The following is a 21,069-nucleotide window of genomic DNA, read 5'->3' on the forward strand; positions in this document are numbered from 1 at the left end:
GAGAAGATGAGGCTACTGCAGGGCACACAGCCGCTGCCATCCTGCCTTTGCAGCAGGACTAAAATTGGTGCTGCCTTGTCTCTAATTTTCCCTCTCCCCCTTGTTTTCCACTTTTTTCTCTCTTTTTTCCCCAGTCTGTCCTGGACAGACTGAAACATTGCTGCAGCGGCAGCGCTGCCCCTCACGACCCTTGCATCCCCCTCGTGCAAGATGCAGCTGCATGTTCAGAGCACAGACACACACTGCCAATGGCCGTGATAATTTATTGCAAATGCATCAGAGCGACACAGACACACAGGGAAGGAGCTGCTGTGCTGAGCTGCCAACACGGTGTCACCCATCAGTGTCACCAGCAGTACAAAGTACTGCCCACTGCTTGTTGCCTTCCCACGCTCGCTTGGCGAGTGCTGCGGGGAAACCTGCTGCTCCTTAACAGAGAAAAAGTGAAGCAGGCACACAGAGAAAGGAGAGGAAGTGGCAGGGCTGCTGTAGCAATTAGCAAATCATCCTGTGAAACGTGCAGGAGCCCTCCCTGCCAGGGGAAGAGCCACGAGGCATGCAGGGCACAGCGAGGCCCTAGATGACCAGGTCTGCGATTTTGGGGGGTGGGTGGTGGCCCCCACCCAGACCCCGCGTGGTGGGGAGCTGGTGGCAGGCAGGGGCCGGCGGTGTCGCGGTGCTCGTGGAGCGGGCGCTGCAGGCGAGGAGCAGCCCACCAGCGGCGAGGAACGCTCCGGCAAACCACCCCAGGAAGGTGGCCTCCCCAAACTCCCACCGGGGCACGATGTCGGGGACGGTCTCATCCCAGAAGTCGAGGACGGTGTTGTAGGCGACCCAGGAGACCGGCACCAGGGTGGTAATCCCCGCGGTGCCAAGCACCGCTCCCCCAGCGAGCAGGAGACGCTGCTTTTGCCCGGGTTTGTCCTCGCAGGCTCTCCAGCTGTCCAGCCCCATGGCAGCGAGGAGGCAGCCCAGCAGCCCCAGCCCGTTGGAGACACACATCAGGAGGCGAGAGATGCGCAGCTCAGGGGGCAGCGCCAGGAAGGAGCCGTGGGCTTGGCACTCGACCACCCCTTCCTCCTGGGTGATGCAGACCTGCCAGAGCCCCATGTTCCAGACCTCCAGCTCGTTCAGGTCCAGGTTGAGGTTCTTCCAGAGCGGCACAAAGGTGGTGACGCAAGAGCTGACCCACCCGAGGAGGGCCAGCAGCATCCCCCCCGCCTGCGCCTTCGCCCACCAGCCCCCGGCCATGATATCGCCGCCCCGCTAACCTCTGGGCCCAGATTAGCCGCCCTGAGCGGCGGCCGCGGGCATTAACGTTTGTGGAGCAGCGTCCGCCCGGCCGCCGGCCGCGTCTGCCGCCCGGGGGGGCGAATTCAAGCCTGTTCCTCCAACGCCGGGGTGTGGCCACGGTCGTTTTTCAGCCGTTGTTGGTTTTTCCACGCTAAAAGAAAAGCGCGCCCGGCTCAGCAGGAAAAGCCGGGTGCATCCCCGCCGTGACTCTGGGCAGGGTCTCGCCGTGCCCGGGAGGGTTAAGCCAAGGCATGCAAATCCTCCGAGCCTCGGCCACCCCGAAGCGAGAGCCTTGGCAGGGAAGGCGCCTCTCGGCAGCAGCAGCAGCAGCTCCGGCCGCGGTGGGACAGGGAGGGCACCCGGGGCAGGATGCAGGCAGCGGACAGCCGGCATCGGGCTCTTCTCTGGAGTCGGTGCCTTGGTTGGAGGCCCCGACTCTCATTTGGTCATCAAATAAATATGCAAATGAGCCTTTGAGAGCTGCGTCGAGGATGGGGATGTCCGAGGGAGGGAAGCAGGTTTGCAGGTGGGTACTAATCACCCTGTCCTGTGTCCAGCACCTCACCCGGGACACGGCTTGTGGTGCCTGTTGTGTGTGAGGAAACTGTTGTCTGGGAGGGGACTCCCTGCTGCAAACAGAAGAATGGGGAAAACCCATCTACAGCAGCCTGGTCCAGTGGAAGGTGTCCCTGCCCATGGGAGGGGGTTGGAACTGGATGATCTTTAAGGCCCTTTCAATCCAAACCATTCTGGGATTCTATGAAAAGGATGGGCCACAGCATCAGGAAAATCCCAACTTTGTGCTGGCGCTCAGCTCCCATCCACCCCCACGTGCGTCCCCTCCGCGGGGTCCAGCTTGCAGATTCATCTTCCCCAGGAGATTAGAGACTAATCTCTCCTTCATCCGCGTCTTTCTTATCTGGTATTGGGAGCCAGACTGGAAATTACTGAGTCCTGCTGGCCCTGGGGGTCCACCCCAGTGAGTGTCAGGGGGGACCTTCGTAGAGGCCTCCCAAAAGGAGAGGGTGAGGGAGCATAGACCACGTTTAGTGTGGGAGCACAGACCAGGCAGGAGGGGGGGGATGTTTTCCAGCACTTGCTGACCATCTCATCCCTAAAGAGCAGACAGTGAGCATCATCCTAAGGGCAAGAACAGGGAAATCCGCTGGGAAACCCCTCCTGCTCCTTCCCCCAGGCATTGGGGCGCCTGCTCCTTCTGATTAAATCGTCTCAAGGTAATTGTGCCTGTCATTGAGACAGATTAACGGGTGACCTTCTGCCGCTGGAGCAGGATTGGTGGCCGCCACCGAGCTCCCTGTCCTTCCGTTCTTCCCTCCCACTGGCCACAGTGGCACAGCCTGGCAGAGGATTCCCGTCCACGACCGGTGGGAAGATGCCCGGCAGTGGCCGGGGCGCAGCAGGAGCCACAAGCCGAGAACGACGTCTCTGGGGCTGGCAGCCACTCTGCCTGGACATGAGGTGGGTGCCCTCTGTGCCCAGGGGTCTGGGGAGCTGGGGGGTTGGCCCGGAGGCTAATGTCCCCTGTCACTGCACTGCTGGTCCTGCCGCTCTGCAGAAGCAAGGAATGCTTGGAGGGGGCAGAGCACCCACACTCCCACCCCATCCCCACCCCTATCCCCATGGGTCGCTGCACTCCAGGTTGATTTTCCAGGAATGTGACCTCTCATCACATCTCCCCACAGGGACCGGCTGGACTCAGCCTGTCCCAAGGAGCCCAGCAATGGGATCTGTATATCACAGCCTGTCCAGAGGCCACCCATTTCTGCTCAGAGCTTCTTAGAGAACCGGGAGCCACAGCCATGGCCCAGAACGAGTGTGGAGCAGAGCCACGGCGCTTACCCGGAGCTTGTCGGCTGCTGGAGCGGCTTCCCACCGGAGGAGGATGGCTCCTTCCCCGGCCTTGCAATGCAATTATGGCCCCTAATGGGCTTAGCCATCTGGAGCCAGCCCATAGCTGCCCCGGCACAGCTCCGGGCCTGGCACATGCACTGCTGGGCAAGGGCTTTTCCCCCAGACCCCAGCCCCTGGAGATGTGGAGAGGGGCCAGAGCTCTGCACTGCCCTCCGTGTCCAAAATAACCCCCCACTTTGTGTCCCCCCGTGGCAGGACCCCACGCCCAGCCCGGGGCTGAGCCCCCGCCCCGGCGCCGCCATGGTGCTCCCCTACGCCCGCAACAGCGGCGGCGCCGGCGGCTGGGGGGCCCCCGAGGAGCCCCGTGGCCGCAGCAACTCCATCCCTGCAGCGCAGACCCCCACGGCCAAGCACATGCTGGCTTACCTGCCCCGGCCGCCCACCGACACCAGCCGGTACGGCACCTTCCCCCAGAAGGTATGGCTCGCGCCGGGGCTCTGGGGCACCCTCGGCTCAGGGTGCCGCCGGGTGCTCGCGGTTGTCGTCAGAGGCGATTTCTCACCGACGGGCTCCTTTCCCCCCCCCAGCCCGACGTCCCGGCCGCTCCCGGGGCTCTGGTGGAGGACGGCGGGCAGCAAGCTGCCGCCACTGCCGCCACTGCCACTGCCAAGAGAAGCGCCCCGATGCCAAACTACCCGTCCGCACCCCGCCGTGGCGGCTTCGTCCCCAGTGAGGCGTCCCTGCCGCTGAGCCGCGGGAGCCTGGCTGCCCAGCACCTCCGTGGCCGCCCGTCCTGGTGCCCGCCACCCGCCCCGCAGGACCCAGGTGCCCGCTTGTACCCGCTGCACGCGCTGAGCGTGGCCAACATCCCCAACTCGTCACGCGGCAAGACCTCCGCCCGCAGCTCCACCGTCCCCGCCCCGGAGGGGCTGCCGAGCCGGCGGTGCAAGCTGCTGGAGGAGGACAACCCCATGGTCCAGAGCGGCAAGCGGCAGCGGCAGCGCTACGTGACAAAGGTGGGCAAGTGCCAGGTGAACTTGGGCAACATCCAGGACAAGAAGAGGTTCCTCTCGGACATCTTCACCACCATTGTGGACCTCAAGTACCGCTGGTTCCTCTTTGTCTTCATGATGTGCTACATCGTCACCTGGGTGGTCTTTGGCTTCATCTACTTCTTCGACGCCTGGGTGCGGGGTGATGTTGGGCACCAGGGCGATCCTGAGTGGCAGGCGTGCATCGAGAACGTGGACGGCTTCATCTCTGCCTTGCTCCTCTCAGTGGAAAGCCAGCGGACCATCGGCTACGGCACCCGGATGGTGACAGCCAACTGCACCGAGGGTGTCATTCTGCTGATGGCTCAATCCATCGTGGGCTCCATGATCGATGCCATGATGGTGGGCTGCATGTTTGTCAAGATCTCCCGGCCCAAGAAGCGCGCCCAGACCCTCATCTTCAGCAAAAATTGCGTTATCTCCCGCCGTGACGAGAAGCTCTGCCTGATGTTCCGCGTGGGGGACTTGCGGGAAAGCCACATGGTGGATGCCAAGATCCGGGCAAAGTTGATCAAGTCCCGGCAGACAGCCGAGGGGGAGTTCATTCCCCTGGAGCAGTCAGAGCTGAACCTGGGCTACGACACAGGGGAGGACCGTCTGTTTCTGGTGGAGCCCCAGATCATCTGCCATGTTATCAACCGCCACAGCCCCTTCTGGGACATGTCGGCCGAGTCGCTGCGCCGGGAGCAGTTCGAAATCATCATCATCCTCGAGGGCATTGTGGAAGCCACAGGCAAGTGTTCCAGGGCAGGGGTCAGGGTGGGGACAGGCAGCTCCCTTGGGCTCCTGGAGATGCCAGTCAAAACCGGGCTCAGGACTGGCATCCTGCCCAAGAGATGCCTGGGGCCAAAGCTGGCTCTGCCAAGCAGTGGGTGATGCGGGGCTGGAAGCCCCTCGTTGGGCAGCAGGGGCCTCGTGGCAGTGCCCTGGCCCAGCTCAGCTGCTGTCTCCCCACAGGAATGACGTGCCAAGCCCGCACCTCCTACACGGAGGATGAGATCCTCTGGGGATACCGCTTCGAGCCCTGCATGTCCCTGGAGAAAGGCGCCTTCCATGTGGACTACAGCCGCTTCGAGATGACCTTCGAGGTGCAAACGCCGGTGGCCAGCGCCAAGGAGCTGCACGAGCTGAAGGAGCTGGAGCAGCAGGAGCACTCCACGCTCAGCCTCTACTGGGACCACCTCGTGCACCCCTGCGCGCTGCCGGGGCCCGGCGAGGACGCGCTGGGGGGGATGAGCGGCCCCGGCAGCGTGGCTGAGGGCACCCGGGACGAGCCTCCGGAGCAGGAGTTCCCTGCCTGAGCCCCCGCCCGGGGGGGCCCCACGCCGACAGTGCCATAGCCCACCCTCCCCGCGGGGCCGAGCCCCCCCCTCGCCCCCGCGCACAGGGCGGCACTTTTGTTAAACTGTTCTTTTGTACCGAGGAAGGCGGGACGCGACCGGCGGGCGAGTAAAGGCTGTTCGTGACAAACCACCCAAACCGTCGGCAGTGTTTGTCCGGGGGGGGGGGCTGCTGGATGGGGAGGGGGTGTGATATAAACATATAGAAACAAATACATCAGTAGCCTTACACACCCTCCCCTGCGGCCTCAGCCCAAATCCCCCACAAACATAATCCCCACCAAAAAAAAAAAAAAAAAAAAAAAAAAAAAAGGTTAAAAAATAAAAAGGGGCAAGTTTTGCCATGTTTATGCAGCTGCAAAAGGGTGTTTGTAAGTGCAAGGTCAGCACTGATTATATAGAACAGCAGAATTTGCATATTAATCATGCTCTTTACATGTCATCAATATTCAAATGAAGCTCAGTGGACGAACAACAGACACGAACTTGGTTTCACAGCACGTGACACACTTGGGTCCCGCTGAGCAGGGATGGACTCGTGCCCATGTCCGCATCCCTGTCTGTTTCCCTGTCACATTCCCTGTCCCTGTCCCGTTCCTGTGCCCATGTCCTATTCCCTGTCCCATTCCCATCCCCATTTCCTGTCTATTCCCATTCCCTGTCCATCCCCCTTCCCATTCCCATTTCTGTTCCCATTCTCATTCCGTCTCCGCAGGTGTCGTTCGCCCTCCACGCCGCGAGGGGGCGCTGCCGCCCCGTCCGCGCACTGTGTATATCTACTTCGTGCGTCACTTCCGGAGCGCCGTGTGTCGTCATTTCCGGTGCGACGCGGTGACGCGCAGCGCTCTCCGGCGGCGGTCGAGGTGGGACTTGGACGGGGCCGGGACAGGACCGGCGGGGCCGGAGCGGGGCCGGGCCTGAACCAGAGCCCCCGCACCGAGCGGGACGGGCCCGCCACTACCGGGGGAGCGCGCCCGAGCCCTGCCGGCGGCTCTCCCTGCAGCCCTGCCCCGGCCCCCCCGCATGGCGCGGCCCTGAGAGGAGATGACTGACCAGGAGAACAACAACAGCATCTCCAGCAATCCCTTCGCCGCCCTCTTCGGCTCTGTTGCGGCCGCCAAGCACTTCGCCGCCATCCAGAAGCAGCAGCAGCTGCGGCAGCTGACAGGTGGGGGGCGAGGCTGTCCCCGGGCAGGGGCTTCCCCAGGCAGGGCTGTCCCTTGGGGAGGGGGCGAGGCTGCCCCAGGGGCAGGGCTGTCGCTCGGGGCGCTGAGGGCTGTGCCGTACAGGCGAGGAGACGTCCATCAGCCAGGATGACTCTGACAACAGCGTCTCCGAGAGCCTGGACGACTGCGACTACTCGGTGGCCGAGATTAGCCGCTCGTTCCGCTCGCAGCGGGAGCTCTGCGAGCAGCTCAACATCAACCACATGATCCAGAGGATCTTCCTCATCACCCTGGACAACAGTGAGCCTGGGAACCCCACGGGTGGGCTGGCTCAGCCCTGACATGGGAGGGCACAGTGGGGAGGGGACACAGCTGGGGCTGTGCCAGAGGCAGGTCCTGCCTGCAGGGTCCCCATCCCTGTGGATGGAACGGGTCCCTCTGCCCTTTCCAGGCGACCCCAGCATGAAGAGCGGGAATGGGATCCCGGCGCGCTGCGTCTACCTGGAGGAAATGGCTGCGGACCTGGATGACCAGGACTGGCTGGACATGGACAACGTGGAGCAGGTGGGGCCCCCGGCCTTCTGCAAGCTCTGGCCACAGGAGTTGAGTGTGATTCCCCACAGTGCACATGGGACACGTCCCAAATCCCTTCCCAAAGTCTGGCGTGGAACTGCCTCTCGCAGCTTTGCTGGAAACGTCTGTGGGGTTTTTGGGGTACGAAGCTGAGAAAGGTGCAGAATTTGGGGAATCCAGACCTTCCTCCCAGAGGCTGCAGGGGTTTGCTGCCCTGCAGATCCACTGGGGGTGGGGAGGGGAACAAAAACCAAACAAAACTCAGTGATCAGTGTCTGCACACATGCTTGGCTTTGTCTGTGGCCGTGTCAGCCATTTCTGATGAGGTTTTCAGTGGAAATGACTCCTAGTGGGGCTGCTGTTGCTCCATATGAGACTGGAGGATTTGCACAGGGTTCTCAGCCCAGCACTCTGCTACTTAACAAGGGCTAGAGAGAACCCTTCCCAGCAGGAATCAATCAGCCTGTGTGGGGTGGGGCTCCCTTTTTCGGGGGGGGGGGGAATAGCTGGGGCTGTGTCACTGTGCCCCTCTCTGCTCTGGTTTCCAGGCCCTGTTCACCCGCCTGCTGCTGCCGGAGCCCGGGAGCCACCTGATCCACATGACCTGTGCCAGCACCCAGAACCTCTCTGCCGACCGCGACGCCGGGGAGCGGCACATCCTGCGCTACCTCTATGCCTGCTTCCGCAGGGCACGGGAGGAGGTGGGCAGGGCAGGGGGGACCCTGCCGAGGGGGAGGGCAGCTCTGTCACCCGGCCCTGCGCTCCGGGGTGACCCAGCTGAGGGTGTAACAACCCGGGCCCCAGCACTGCCCCGTCCTCCCTGCACAGATCACCAAGGTTCCAGAGAACCTGCTGCCCTTCGCTGTGCGCTGCCGCAACCTGACGGTGTCCAACACCCGCACCGTGCTCCTCACCCCGGAGATCTATGTCAACCAGAATGTGTACGAGCAGCTGGTGGACCTGATGCTGGAGGCACTGAGGGGAGCACGTAAGTGTGGCCGAGCTGTGCTGCTGGCTCAGTGTTGCGAGGCTGCCCTGGGGCATGTGGAGTTGCCAAAAGGGAGGGCTGTGTTTGGGTCAGTCTGGCTGTTGTAGCGTTGTGAGTAACAGCCTTGTGTCACACCCTGCCAGAGTTTGAAGACATGACAGAGTTCCTTGAGGAGGTCATAGAGGCCTTAACGATGGATGAGGAGGTGCGGACGTTCGGGGAGGTCATGGTTCCTGTGTTTGACATCCTGTTGGGGAGAATCAAGGACCTGGACCTCTGCCAGATCCTGCTGTACACATACCTCGATGTGCTCCTCTACTTCACAAAGCAGAAGGACATAGCCAAGGTGGGTGCCTCGCTCTGGGCAGGAGCCCCTCTGGGGAGCTCATTTAGCTCCTGAGTTATCCAGGACCTGCAGAGGCCAAACCAACGGTACAACACCTGGTGTGTGTACTCCTACCCCTCTGCTCCTTTCTCATAGCCTGTCCCAAACCCATCAGTTTGTAGGGGTTTTTTACTGGGATTTTTTACAACTGTCAGCATGTCCCGACGTGTTCCCCAGGTTTTTGCAGGCTACATCCAGCCCAAGGATCCCAGCAATGGGCAGATGTACCAGAAGACTTTGCTTGGTGCCATTTTAAACATCTCCTGCTTGTTGAAGACCCCTGGCGTGGTGGAAAACCACGGCTACTTTCTGAATCCATCCCGATCCAGCCCACAGGAGATCAAAGTGCAGGAATCCAACATCCATCAGGTGAGTGAAGCAGGGCAGTACTGCTTCCCGCAATGTTTAGTGGCCTCTGGTTGCCTGAGGGTTCAAGACGTGGTATCAGGGCTTGAATTCCACCACTGGCTCTGTAACAACCTGACTTGTTACTAGGCAAGTCCCAAAACTGCTTTGGAGTCTCCAGCTGAAACATGGGAATGGCTTTGCCAGCTGCCTCAGGTGTTTGTGACACATGTCTGTGTTCTATCAAAGTCCTTGGCCTGAGCTTTGGGAAAAGGGTTGGGTGGCATTTGCGGAACAGACACCGGTGCCATAACTCAAGGTGCTAGACTCCCTCAACTGTATTCTGTTCCCTGTAACAGTTCATGGCCCAGTTCCATGAGAAGATCTACCAGATTCTGAAGAACCTGTTGCAGTTGTCTCCAGAGACAAAGCACAGGATTCTCTCCTGGCTGGGAAACTGCCTCCACGCGAATGCGGGCCGCACCAAAATTTGGGCTAACCAGATGCCAGAGATCTTCTTCCAGATGTATGCCTCAGATGCCTTCTTCCTCAACCTGGGGGCTGCCCTCCTGAAGCTGTGTCAGCCCTTCTGCAAACCCAAATCTCCGAGGCTGCTAACCTTCAACCCTACCTACTGTGCCCTGAAGGAGCTGAATGAAGAGGAGAGGAGGAGTAAGAACGTACACATGAAAGGTACAGCCAAACCTTGGGGAGCAGGGGAACGGGAAAGGGGATCTCCTCAGGTCCTCACCTCTCCCAGTAGTGCCCTCTTAATGGGTGCCAGTATAGGGAGAGTTACAGCTGCGATTAGAGAGGAGTAAGGAGAGAGCTGAATACAAATAAAGCACTGCCAGCATCACTGTGAGCCCTTTTGTGTCCTCAGCAGAGGCCGTCTCGAGCTCTTCTCTTATCAGCACTGCTGGGTAGGGCCTGACACAGAGCTGCTTTTCCTTCCAGGTTTGGAGAAAGAAACATGTTTGATCCCTGCTCTGAGTGAGCAAGAGCCGGAGTTTGCAAACAGTTACAACCTGGTGACAGAAAACCTGGTGCTCACACAGTACACCCTGCACTTGGGGTTTCACAGGTACCTGCTCTCAGTTCCCCCAGGGCTGTTTTCCACCTGTATTTGGCCATGGAAATTTTAGTAAATACTTATAATACAGAGTGGCCAATTGAGCTGCTGTTTGAACCTCAGCCTAACTGACTATCAAAAGACCCTTTGCTCACAGTCTTACAGACTCCATGTTATTTATAGGCACCAACAGCCAAGTGCTGAGTGTCTGTGAGTTGCTCCATTCCCGTTCTCCTCAGGGAAGGGCCTCTGGCACCTCCCTTCTCTACTGGAGAGCAGCCTGATGGCAGGGCACCTGCCCACTGGGGGTGACCCAAACTGTCCCAGTAACTGGGCTGTGCACAAAGCAGGAATGGGAGGTGGCTGTCTGCTTCCAGGAAAGGATTTTCTGGACACCAGAACTCGCTATTTTGCCCAGCTTCCCTCTGCAAATCGTTGCCTGGATACTGTGAGGTCATGGCTGATCCAAGCAGAGTCCCCTTCTGGTTTATTCTCTAAATATAGAAATTGACAAAAAAGTTATTATGCAAGTGGCTCGTTGCTGGGAAACTGAACATGTGGGCTGGGGCGTGCTGGATCCCTGACTGTGACCCGAGGGAGCTCCGCGCTGCAGAGAGCTCTGCCAGCTCCCCAGGCCACTCTGCAGGCGCCACAGTCCCTCACAGGGTCTCATATCCTCCCAGGCTCTGACAAGCCTTTCTCCAAGGCACTGCCAGAGCCCCCACCAGAGTACCTGCAGGAAATTATCTGAATTTGCTGGCATGGAACAGTCTCTCACCAGCTTATGCATTGCTGAGGCAGGATGTCTGTCTGTCTTCTCAGGTCCTCCTTGCCTTTTTTTCCTGTGCAGGTTGCACGATCAGATGGTAAAGATAAACCAAAGTCTTCACCGCCTTCAAGTGGCATGGCGAGAAGCTCAGCAGAGCTCCAGCCCTGCTGCTGACAGCCTCAGGGAGCAGTTTGAGCGCCTCATGACCATCTATCTCTCCACCAAGACGGCCATGACGGAGCCACAGATGCTGCAGAACTGCCTGAACCTGCAGGTGTCCATGGCAGTGCTGCTGGTGCAGCTGGCCGTGGGGAACCACGGGACAGAGCCGCTGGAGCTGAGCTTCCCACTGCCCGAGGTGGAGCACAGCGCGCTGGCCTACGTGCCAGGTGTGTCCTGCTGGGGATTGGTGCCACCACTGCTGTCCATGAGCACTGGCAGAGCTGCCTGAGGAAGCACTTCTCTGTCAAGGGCAGGACACAGTGCTACAACCTTTGAAGAGGCTCACTCTTATAAAATTGGGGGCTGTTTGAGGGCCGTACTTAGGATAGTGAGGCTGCTGACCTTTTAGAGGTCCTACTCATCACCAAGTGGCAAAGTTTTCACCATGTACCACACTGATTTACTGTTCTCTCCCTGCAAAATCATCCTTTCAGGGTCTGCTTTGGGATTGTTCCATTGGGGGTTGCTGTGTAACAGTGTGTGATCAGCAGACAGCTGCCAGGTTGACCCTGTAAGGAACTTGACTTCTGGGAGAGCTGAAGTGAATCCCAGGTGTTACAGATGTTGTCAGGCTGGGCGTCCTTTGTGGGAGATTCTGATACAGCTCATTAGTTAGTGAAACTTAATCATTATTAGAGTGGTGAGGGGAAAGTAGAGGGGAGACTGGAAAAGGGCAGAACTGCCTGGGGAGGGCTCACCTACAATCTCTCTTTGCAGAGTTCTTTGCTGATAATTTGGGTGACTTCTTCATTTTCCTGCGGCGTTTTGCTGATGACATCTTGGAGACTTCGGCTGATTCCCTGGAGCACATCCTTCACTTTGTTACTGTTTTCATGGGTGATGTGGAGAGGTAGGTACAGCCCTAGCTGCAGCTCTGGGTGTTCATTGCAGAACACCCAGGGGGAACAAGCAAGTGGAAATTGCAGAGCTGTTTTGAGGCTTGGCTTGTGCAGCCACGAGCAGGTCGATCCCTTTGGAAATGCTGAATTCTGCCCACAGGAGGCACAAAGGGGACAAAGCCCTGTCTGGAGGCCATGGGCTTTCGTGCAAGGTGCACATGGGATTTGGGGCTTAAATATGTGTTTGGTAGTATGATGCAGGAGCCTCATCAGCTACAGCCATTTTGTACTTGCTAAAGGAAGTTCCTGGGATTGATCTGTCGGGAGTGTCTCTGTGATGTCCACTGAACAGAACTGAGTAGTTCTGTCGATCTTCCTGACGAGATATCACCCTACACTCTGCATTTCTGCTGTTCATTTGTTTACACTTACGTGTGTAAACACAGCTCCTGGCAGCAGCAGGAGCAGCTGGAGGTTTCCCTTGGGTAGGCAGTTCTCGCTGTTCTGCTGTCCCTGGGAGATGGAGGCTGTAGTTCTTCCTGGCAGTGCCCTACGGTGTCACCTGGGGCAGATGGTTTGGCTTCTGCCCCACAGGTGCAGCAGAGTTACACTGTGGCCTCAGTGTTTGGTGCTGGACAGCAGGCAAAGCACTTGGACTGGCAGGATAAATAGAGGGCAGGACCCTAGGCAGTAGGAAAGCAGCTGGGATGGTCAGTGAGGTTTGCCCAGGAGCTCCAGCTGATGAGGAGCCATGAGCTGTGAGCGGGAAAGCTGCTGTGGGAGGGTGGGAGCAGCAACTTGGCTGTTCCCACACTCTCTGGCCTCTGCCTGAGATTTTACTGTGCCACTGAGTGCATGTGAGTGAGCTGCTGACCCAGAGCTGGCTTTACAGATGGTCTGCAGCAAGCAGGCACTCGAGCATGGATGGGCACAGCTCCTGGAATGATTCCTGAACAGCTCAGTTCCACACCCTAGCCCTCGTGCCATCCTGGATTCACTTTCTTTTTCCTATTTCAGGATGAAAAATCCTCACCTGCGAGCCAAGCTGGCAGAGGTGTTGGAAGCTGTGATGCCTCACCTGGATCAGGCCCAGAACCCGCTGGTCTCAAGCGTGTTCCATCGCAAGCGGGTGTTCTGCTCCTACCAGCATGCTGCCCACCTGGCCGAGGCGCTCATCAAGGTCTTCGTGGACATCGAGTTCACAGGTAAGCACAGAAGGGGAAGAGTTGTGTTCCCTGTGGGACACCTGTGGGGGAATGTCCACTTGTAATGCTCTTTGGCTTGCGCCCAGGTGACCCACACCAGTTCGAACAGAAGTTTAACTATCGCCGTCCCATGTACCCCATCCTGAGGTACATGTGGGGCACCGACTCCTACCGGGAGAGCATAAAGGTGAGGCAAGAGATGCACGTGTGTGTGTCTGTCTGTGTGTGCAGCACTGTATGGACCATGTGGGTCCATGTCCTGCAACTGGGACACACAAAATTCACTGTTTGCTCGCTCCTTGCAGGCTTTGGCTGATTATGCCTCAGAGAACCTGGAGGCAATGAACCCCCCTCTCTTCTTGCGCTTCCTTAACCTGCTCATGAATGATGCCATTTTCCTATTGGATGAAGCCATACAGGTAGGGCTGAGCTCCTGTGCCACCAGCATCACATAAACAAGTTCTCACTCCCCAGAGACGGCTGGGTGTGGTTTTGACCTCCAGAACAGGGTCAGCTCGCCTGGCCCTGCCCGGTGAATCTGTGTGGTAGACATTTGCAGGAAGCAATTCCAGGCTGGTGTGGCCAGTGCCCTGGGAGAAGGGGGGAAGGCAGGAGGAAAGGGGGCCTGGGGCCCTGCCTGTGGGTCACCCTTTCCTCCTTTGGGCTCAAGAGGCAGCTCAGAACCAAGAGGAGCAAAAGGGCTTTTTCAGATCCATCAGGAAGCACACTGGAAAATCTGCCTGTTGCTAATCTGGACGAACTCGGGCTTTAAACGATCACTGTGGGTTTTGATTCTCAAATCCCCTTGGCCTTTCCACAGGTGTTTTATCCTAACAAAGGCCTTTTGTCTCCAAGCAGTTCTCCTTTGGGATTACAAGGCAAGTGCCAGGTGACCTCATGTCCCTGGTGTGCGATGGCTGTCTCTCACTCCTTTCAGAGCTGCTGTTCCTGCTAGAAAGGGCTTTTTTGGGGAGCTTTTACCTGCCCGAGAACTGATTGCCCTGAGGCCAGCAGTTAAGCTGGGTCATGTGGATGTTGCCTGTCTGATTTTGAGTGTTTATGGACCTCCTTGGCTTTGCCATCCAACCGAGCCCCCTGGGTGTTCTGTTTTGCAGTACCTCAGCAAGATCAAAGTGCAGCAGATTGAGAAGGACCGGGGCGAGTGGGACAGCCTGTCCCCGGAGGCTCGGCGGGAGAAGGAGTCCAGCCTGCAGATGTTTGGGCAGCTGGCACGCTTCCACAACATCATGTCCAACGAAACCATCGGCACTCTGGCCTTCCTGACCTCAGGTAGGAAGAGTGGCCCCTCCTGCCTGCCAGGAAAGGGTGGACAGGAACTTGGTTTCACAGTGATCGGAGCGGGATGGGATTGCTGTGAAGGAACTGTTGTTTTCCTTTCCAGAAATCAAGTCCCTGTTCGTGCATCCTTTCCTTGCTGAGCGCATCATCTCCATGCTCAACTACTTTCTGCAACACCTGGTTGGGCCTAAAATGGGAGCTTTGAAAGTGAAGGATTTCAGTGAGTTCGACTTCAAGCCACAGCAGCTCGTGTCTGATATCTGCACGATCTACCTAAACCTTGGGTAGGTGATGACAGGGTGTGAGCCTGTGGGGTGGCAGTAGCCATCCTGGGGGGATTGTGGGAGAAATGCTTAGTTACACTCTAGCTTTCCTCTAGCTTTGAGTTTTTTGCTGTGGGAAAGCAGCTGCTGTAGGGACTGTTTTTCAGCCCTGTAAATATAGATTCTTAAACCTTTGCTGTCTTGTAACCTGTGGTACAGGGATGAAGAAAACTTCTGTGCCACAGTCCCCAAGGACGGCCGCTCCTACTCACCGACACTCTTTGCCCAGACCGTGCGGGTTCTGAAGAAAATCAACAAGCCTGGCAACATGATAGTGTCTTTCAGTAACCTGGCTGAGAGGATCAAGGTGAGCACTGGAGGGAATTTAATGTACAAAAAAAGATGGAGCTGGTTCCCTGTGTCCTTTTCCCTCTGTGTATTGCTGTGGAGCTGGATTTCTGGGAGTGGGGCTTTGTTCAGGTGGGGCAGCTGGGAGGGCATGCTGCCCATACGGACTTGTGAGTGCTCCCTGGTTTTTAAAGAACGGGGAGGCCGAGTCCCTCAAAGCCCCTGTGCTCCCCAGTCTCTTGCAGACAGGCAGCAGCAGGAAGAGGAGACGTATGCAGACGCCTGCGATGAATTCCTGGATCCCATCATGAGCACGCTGATGTCAGACCCCGTGATCCTGCCTTCCTCCCGCGTCACCGTGGACCGCTCGACTATAGCCCGACACCTCCTCAGGTGCGCGGCACAGCCCTCCTGCTTGATACCTGTGGGGATCTATTTCACTTATCCAGTGACTTTTCCTGGCCTGTCTCCCTCTTTTTTTATCTTTAATGCCAGGAGTGTCCAAATAATCTCGTCAATGCTTTGTCTTTCAGTGATCAGACAGATCCTTTCAATCGGAGCCCACTCACTATGGACCAGATCAGACCAAACACAGAGCTAAAAGAGAAGATCCAGCAGTGGCTTGCAGAGAGGAAAAAGCAGAAGGAGGAGCTGGAAGACACGCTGAACTGAAAACCTTGATCTTGTTCCCAGTCCTCCCTTCACAGGCAAGATCAATGCCATGCGGGGGAAATGGCTGGAGCTGCCACCCTGACGACGACCACATTTAGTGCATTGCCACCACCTATCGAGTCTCTCCTTGGACCTTCCCTTCCAACCCCTGTTCTCTCTTTTCCTTTTAAGACTCACTGTTTAATACTGAGACTTTCCACTGCACTACAGCTTTGAGCCTCTGCCTCGGGGCAAGGCCACAGCCTCTTCTTCATGGCCTGGTGCCCCAGCCTTCTATTACCTGTTCTTTGTGTTGGCCACGTTCTTTTCCAGTGACACCAAACGCCTCCCTCTGTTCTTTTCTGTGTTTAAACTGTAACCATCCGTTCACTACCTGAAAGTGATGCCTCCAGCTGCCCCCAGGGTAGGACATGGGGAGGGACTGGAAGGGGACTGTTCACCACCTTGTAAAGGCCAGGGGTGTAGAAGGGTGTACTTCCCAAGTGATCATTGGGAACGGCAGGCGTTGGAAATAAAACATAGAGATGATCTTAAAGCTAGTGGTTGAGGTCTGGCAGCGCCGGGAGCTGTAGACAGGGACTGGGTCGCGAGTGGGGCGGTGCCGGCCCCGGGCGGGTCTCGAACCCGCGGCCCCGGCGCCGCCCCGCCCCGGCCCGCCCCGCTCACGTGGTGCGGGGTCCTTGGCGCGGGCTGCCCGCGGCGCTCGCCGGGCGCGGTGACCGGCGGTGACATTGAGCGCGCAGCGATGGCCAAGGCCGCGCAGGGGCTCGTGCAGCGACTCGTGCAGCGCGGGCCGGAGCTGCTCGGCGGTGAGGGACCGGGAGTGGGGACGGGAGCGGGGAACGGGCCGGGGGCGGCGGGGAGCGCGGTTGGGGAACGGGGCTGCGGGAGGCGGGGGCCGGGCCTGGGGAGGCCCCGCGAGCTCCCGCCGTTGGGAAAACACCGTTCCCTCTCTCCCATGTCCTCTCTTGTGTCCCCTCCGTGTCCCCTCCCGCAGCCGCCGTGACCTACTCGAAGCCGCGCCTGGCCACGTTCTGGCGCTATGCCAAGGTGGAGCTGGTCCCGCCGACCCCCGCCGAGACCCCCCGCGCCATCGACGGCATGAAGGGGCTGGTCCGGGCCTTCCAGAGCGGCCGCCTGGCCCAGCTCACCGTCAAGGTACCGCCGGGGCCGGGGAGCCCCAGCCAGAGCCTCTTAGCCGCCCTGGAATCGGCCTAGGAAGCAGTGCGGCGTTGTCAATGACACCCGAAGCTGAAGGAATTCAGGGGCCGAGAGTTTAAAGTGTTTTATTTTGTCGGCTTTGCCTTAAGTCTTCCCTGCCCGGACCAGGCTGTGCTTGCCCTCCTCGGGCCCCCAGTTGTCTCTCCCAGAGAAGGGAGTATCCGTAGGCAGCTGGATCAGCCGTGTCATTGGTTGGCTTTGAAATTAATGTGCTTCCCATGTGTATGGGCTCTGATTCTTGAAAGGGCTGTGAAAACCCACAAACGACAGCTGACGCTGTGCTGGGTGTTGTAGAAGATCTCTGTGGCCTGGTGTGTTGAGGGGTGGCTGAACACAGCAAACATTCTGCTCCATTCCTGGGTTTTTGCCTTGAGAACTCCTGAAGTCCCAGCCCTGCTGGAGGGCATGGATGTGGTGTGGGAGCAAGGGAGGAGCTGTTGTGGGAGTCTGGGATCTGACCAGTGCCTGTTTGCTTTCAGGAAGCGCTGAGGAACGGCCTAGTGGCCACAGAGGTGCTGATGTGGTTTTACATCGGGGAGATCATCGGCAAGCGCGGCATCATCGGGTACGATGTGTGAACACCCACCTGGCCTGGCCGGTGCCATCAGCATTGCGGCGCCGGGTCTGTCACGGGGTCTGCCACAATAAAGCCAGAAGCCCATGTTGAGCGGTCGTGGTCCATGTCTGGCACCCTGAGGGCCAGTCCCAAGGGCACCAGAGCTGCCTTAGTGACACCACTGTTGGTCACCACAGCTCTGCTCACTCTGGGGCACCCACTGTGCCCCGGCCGTGACGCTGGGGGAGGCCTGAGACCTCAAATTCAAATGGAGAGTGCAAAAGAAAATGTTCCATTTTTTCCTGAATGCACTCCCCATCAGCTAGTGGGAACCAAGGAGAAATGCCTGTGCTTTTTAGCTATCAAAAGCAATCTCTGTGGCTTATTCCAGAGGGAGTGTAGCATGGTTACAGGGGGCTCTGCTGGTCTGGGATCTGACTGGTGGAGTGGAAGCCTGTGAAGGTAAGCAGAGCTTTGCTGCATGTGTCACCTCAGCTCCCCACCAGCCGGAGGTTGAGCTGCCCAGGGTTTCACTACCTTGCTCATTGTCAGCCAGCTCTTGTAGAGGTCTGTACAAATCCTGGTGAGTCACCTGCACTATAACACATTTCAGAAAGTAATTTGTAGTTCTCTGAAGCCAGCAGATGGTTTGGATGGGACCTCACTGATTTTATTGTCTTGGGAGATGGTTTCTAGTCAGTATTGCTCCTTGTTGATGCTATCATCTCAGCTGCTCCTTGGCTCCTCTAGGCCTTTTGTTGTGCACACCAGTGACCCTGATGTCTCTAGGGTGACTGTGCCAGGAGCATATCATTTACTGCTCTCCCTACAGCAGAACTGACCTTCTCAGCACTTCATTCCAGCAGGAAGAAGCCTTGTGGCCTGCTGAGAGGGAGTGCAGGTGATCTGACATTCTTTAGGTGACCAGGAGGTTGGTGTAGAATCAATGAATGGAAAGCTTTAGCTTTGTTTTTGGTTTTGTTTTTTGGGTTTTTTTTTGTTAAAAAGAAGGTTACTGTCCCAGCTCTGAGTCATAACCAGTTATAGGTCATCTCTGTGCCGTAGATGGGAAAACTGAGGCTCAATGAACTCCCCAGGCTTCCACAAGGGAGCCTGCAACAGCAGCAGCAACAGGACCTGTGCTTCCAGCCCCCTGCCCAGCCTGGGTTCTGCGCTCCCTTCTCCCACCAGCCTGGCCAGGGCACCACAACTGCCTGGCACGGCCCGACAGCAGCAGCCCTGGAGGGGTCTTTATACCTGCTGGGTGTCCTGCCTCTGCCAGGGACAAACAGCCTCCCTCCCGTCCTCGGTCCCTCCCTGCCCTCATCTGACGGACTTCCAAGGAAAATGGGTATTTTATGTTCCCAAGCAGAGGGTTTTACACCCGATCCGTGCGTTTGCAGCGCTGTTTTCAGGGAATACAGCGGGCAGTTGCTGGATGTTACCCCTGTTCGCGCATTGCTGTACAGGAGGGGCTGCCAGCCCCGTGCCATCGCCGACACCTCCCTCCCGGGGGTGGCACCCGGCGGGACGCGGCACCGGCCGGGCGCGGGGCCGCAGGTAGGGCATGGCCGGGGCCGGGAGGGTGGGGCGGAGCCTCCTGCCCGCGGTCCCACAGCTCGGAGCCGCGGTGCCCCGCAGGGAGCGGCTCCTCCCGGGCTCGGGCCGCCGCGATGTCCCGGGCGGGCTCCGGTGGGTCCGGCGGCGCGGGGCCTGCGGGTGATGCCATGCCGGCGCGGGGCCTGCGGGTGATGCCATGCCGGCCCGGGGACGCGCCCCGCGCCGCCCCGTGCCCCGCATACGGCCCTGCGCTATGCAGGGGGCAGGCGGAGCCGCCTATTCGTATACGCTGTCCCGGGCGCCGGCGGCTCACGCTCCCGCTCGGCATCGCTGAGGGGGTTATGCCGGCTTCTTGCGGCGTGGTTATACGGCAGGCAGGTTCCGGGGTTCGACCACGAGGAGCCCCGCGCCTGCATGCCCGTGCGAGCTATGAGGGGTCGCGGCGGCCGGAGGCTGCGCTATCCAGGACGGGGGGCCGCGCTGTGTCTCGGGCCCGGGGCCCTGTATATCGCCCAGCGTTATGCCGGGATCGCACTGGTCGAGCATGGCTTATTCAGGTGCTCGGGCGGTGGGATGGCGGAGCCCCGCAACCTGCATTGCGCCCGCCGTTATGCAGCGCCTCCGCGGGCCGGCGAGGCGATATGCAGGGCGCGGGGCGCGGCCCGGCCCCGCTCTCTGGCTCGTCGCCTCTCAGTAAAGATGGCGCACAGCGGTCGGTGGCGCTTCCCCGCCCGGCCCGGCAGCGGTGGCTGGGGCCGCCGCGGCCCGGGGGGGTCCCGCCTGCGGGTGCCGGCCGTGCACAGCCTGCGGCCCGCCGAGCCCGCGGCGGCGCCGGCGGCGGCGGGCGAGGGTGAGCGCGGCGGCCCGTGCTCCGGCGGGGCGGCGGGAAGCGGCGGAGGCGGGGCAGCGCCGGGCCCCGCGGCCGCGGCCGGTCCTGGCTTCGATGCGGCGCTCCAGGTCTCGGCCGCCATCGGCATCAACCTGCGGCGGTTCCGCGCGGCCTGCGGGGCCGAGGCGGGCAGCGGAGAGGTGAGAGGGTCGGCGGGGCGGGGGCGGGGGCGGGGGGGGCGCGGCGGGCGGGCGGGTCCCGGGCGCAGCATCCCCGGCGGCGGCGGCGGCGGCCCGAGCACACCCGGGCACACCCACCCAGCCCTGCCCGCACAGCCCGCCCGCCGCCGGACACACCTCCCGCGCCCCGCACAAAGGGCGCGCCCCGCGGGGGGGGGGGCGGCGGGACCTGGCGGGCGGGGGTCGATGCCAGTCCCGCTCTCGGTCCCGCCGCCCCCGCGGTCCCTCCCCGCGCACGCGACTTGCCGCCGGTGCGTCCTCCCCGCCGCCGCCTCCATTATCCGCCTCCCGCCGCTCCCGCGGCGGGGCGGGATGGGATGGGATGCGGAGCGCGCATCCCGCCGCCGGGAGCGAGGTAGGATGGATGGAGCCGCGGGGCTCCCCGTGCGGAGGATGCTCGGCGGGGTGACGCGTCCTTCCTCGGGCTCGACCGCTCGGAGGGCCGCGCTGTCAGCCCCTCCTGCGGGCCCGGCGGTGGGCGCCGCGCACCGGCTCTCCTCCTCCTCCTCCTCTTCCTCCTCCTCTTCCTCCTCCTCCCTTTCGCTGCCGTGGATGCCCAGGCGGAGCCCGGGGCGGCGGGCCCGGTGCGAGGCCGTTTGCTGGCACACGGAGCGCTGGCTCTCCTTTTTTATCTTTTTTCTTTTTTTTTTTTTTTCTGAGTTGCTCTTCTTCCTGCCTTCATTTTTATTTTTTTTAAGGCTTGCTAAGGCAGCCGGAGCGGGAGTCTGACAACAACCCATCTATTGACAGAACAGGGAAGACATGATGGGGGTGTGTTACTTACTACGAGCTACAGCGATGTTTTGCATCGCTCGTTGGCTGCGTCCTTGCGCCGGCAAGAGAATTCCCTGAGTCCTTTGTAGCAGGAGGGGTCTGTGGGGTTTTGAAGGGCCAGTGCTGTCTCTTCTTCTCCAGGCAGGGTGTCAGTTGCAGGGTGGGTGAACATATCTTTGTCTCTATT

General features: G+C 59.7%; 5 protein-coding genes across 6 annotated transcripts in view; 4 read left to right on the plus strand and 1 right to left on the minus strand.

Moving 5' to 3' along the window:
• Nucleotides 1-243: 243 nt before the first annotated feature.
• CLDN25 (claudin 25) lies at nucleotides 244-1,538 on the minus strand. The gene has a single exon (XM_027737769.2). The coding sequence runs from the start codon at nucleotides 1,249-1,251 to the stop codon at nucleotides 577-579; it is 675 nt and encodes a 224-aa protein (XP_027593570.2). The 5' UTR covers nucleotides 1,252-1,538; the 3' UTR covers nucleotides 244-576.
• Nucleotides 1,539-3,373: 1,835 nt separating this feature from the next.
• Nucleotides 3,374-5,635, plus strand: LOC113996569 (G protein-activated inward rectifier potassium channel 4-like). Its single transcript, XM_039385817.1, has 3 exons — nucleotides 3,374-3,659; nucleotides 3,704-4,950; nucleotides 5,175-5,635. Exons 1-3 carry the CDS (start codon nucleotides 3,466-3,468, stop codon nucleotides 5,516-5,518), a joined length of 1,785 nt encoding a protein of 594 aa, XP_039241751.1. The 5' UTR covers nucleotides 3,374-3,465; the 3' UTR covers nucleotides 5,519-5,635.
• A 767-nt stretch (nucleotides 5,636-6,402) lies between these two features.
• Nucleotides 6,403-16,238, plus strand: UBE4A (ubiquitination factor E4A). The gene is made up of 19 exons (XM_027737753.2): nucleotides 6,403-6,725; nucleotides 6,847-7,023; nucleotides 7,175-7,287; nucleotides 7,845-7,997; nucleotides 8,125-8,284; nucleotides 8,428-8,630; nucleotides 8,847-9,038; nucleotides 9,374-9,707; nucleotides 9,972-10,098; nucleotides 10,937-11,244; nucleotides 11,795-11,927; nucleotides 12,934-13,121; nucleotides 13,208-13,308; nucleotides 13,427-13,540; nucleotides 14,237-14,411; nucleotides 14,524-14,704; nucleotides 14,903-15,050; nucleotides 15,267-15,424; nucleotides 15,565-16,238. The coding sequence occupies exons 1-19, from the start codon at nucleotides 6,602-6,604 to the stop codon at nucleotides 15,701-15,703; spliced, it is 3,228 nt and encodes a 1,075-aa protein (XP_027593554.2). The 5' UTR covers nucleotides 6,403-6,601; the 3' UTR covers nucleotides 15,704-16,238.
• A 143-nt stretch (nucleotides 16,239-16,381) lies between these two features.
• ATP5MG (ATP synthase membrane subunit g) lies at nucleotides 16,382-17,591 on the plus strand. The gene is made up of 3 exons (XM_027737754.2): nucleotides 16,382-16,512; nucleotides 16,701-16,861; nucleotides 17,404-17,591. The coding sequence occupies exons 1-3, from the start codon at nucleotides 16,449-16,451 to the stop codon at nucleotides 17,500-17,502; spliced, it is 324 nt and encodes a 107-aa protein (XP_027593555.2). The 5' UTR covers nucleotides 16,382-16,448; the 3' UTR covers nucleotides 17,503-17,591.
• Nucleotides 17,592-19,724: 2,133 nt separating this feature from the next.
• Nucleotides 19,725-21,069, plus strand: part of KMT2A (lysine methyltransferase 2A) — a 40,145-nt gene continuing 38,800 nt past the window's right edge. Inside the window, exon 1 of one of the 2 annotated variants that reach the window (XM_027737717.2) lies at nucleotides 19,725-20,069. In XM_027737717.2, coding sequence (XP_027593518.1) covers nucleotides 19,740-20,069 — 330 coding nt within the window. In that variant the 5' untranslated portion in view covers nucleotides 19,725-19,739. The remainder of the gene's footprint in view (nucleotides 20,070-21,069) is intronic. The other variant, XM_027737716.2, reaches the window with a different exon arrangement.

This window comes from Pipra filicauda, unplaced genomic scaffold (genome assembly GCF_003945595.2).
Source record: "Pipra filicauda isolate LSUMZ 115617 unplaced genomic scaffold, ASM394559v2 scaffold437_size563383_pilon, whole genome shotgun sequence".
Classification (NCBI taxonomy): Eukaryota; Metazoa; Chordata; class Aves; order Passeriformes; family Pipridae; genus Pipra; species Pipra filicauda.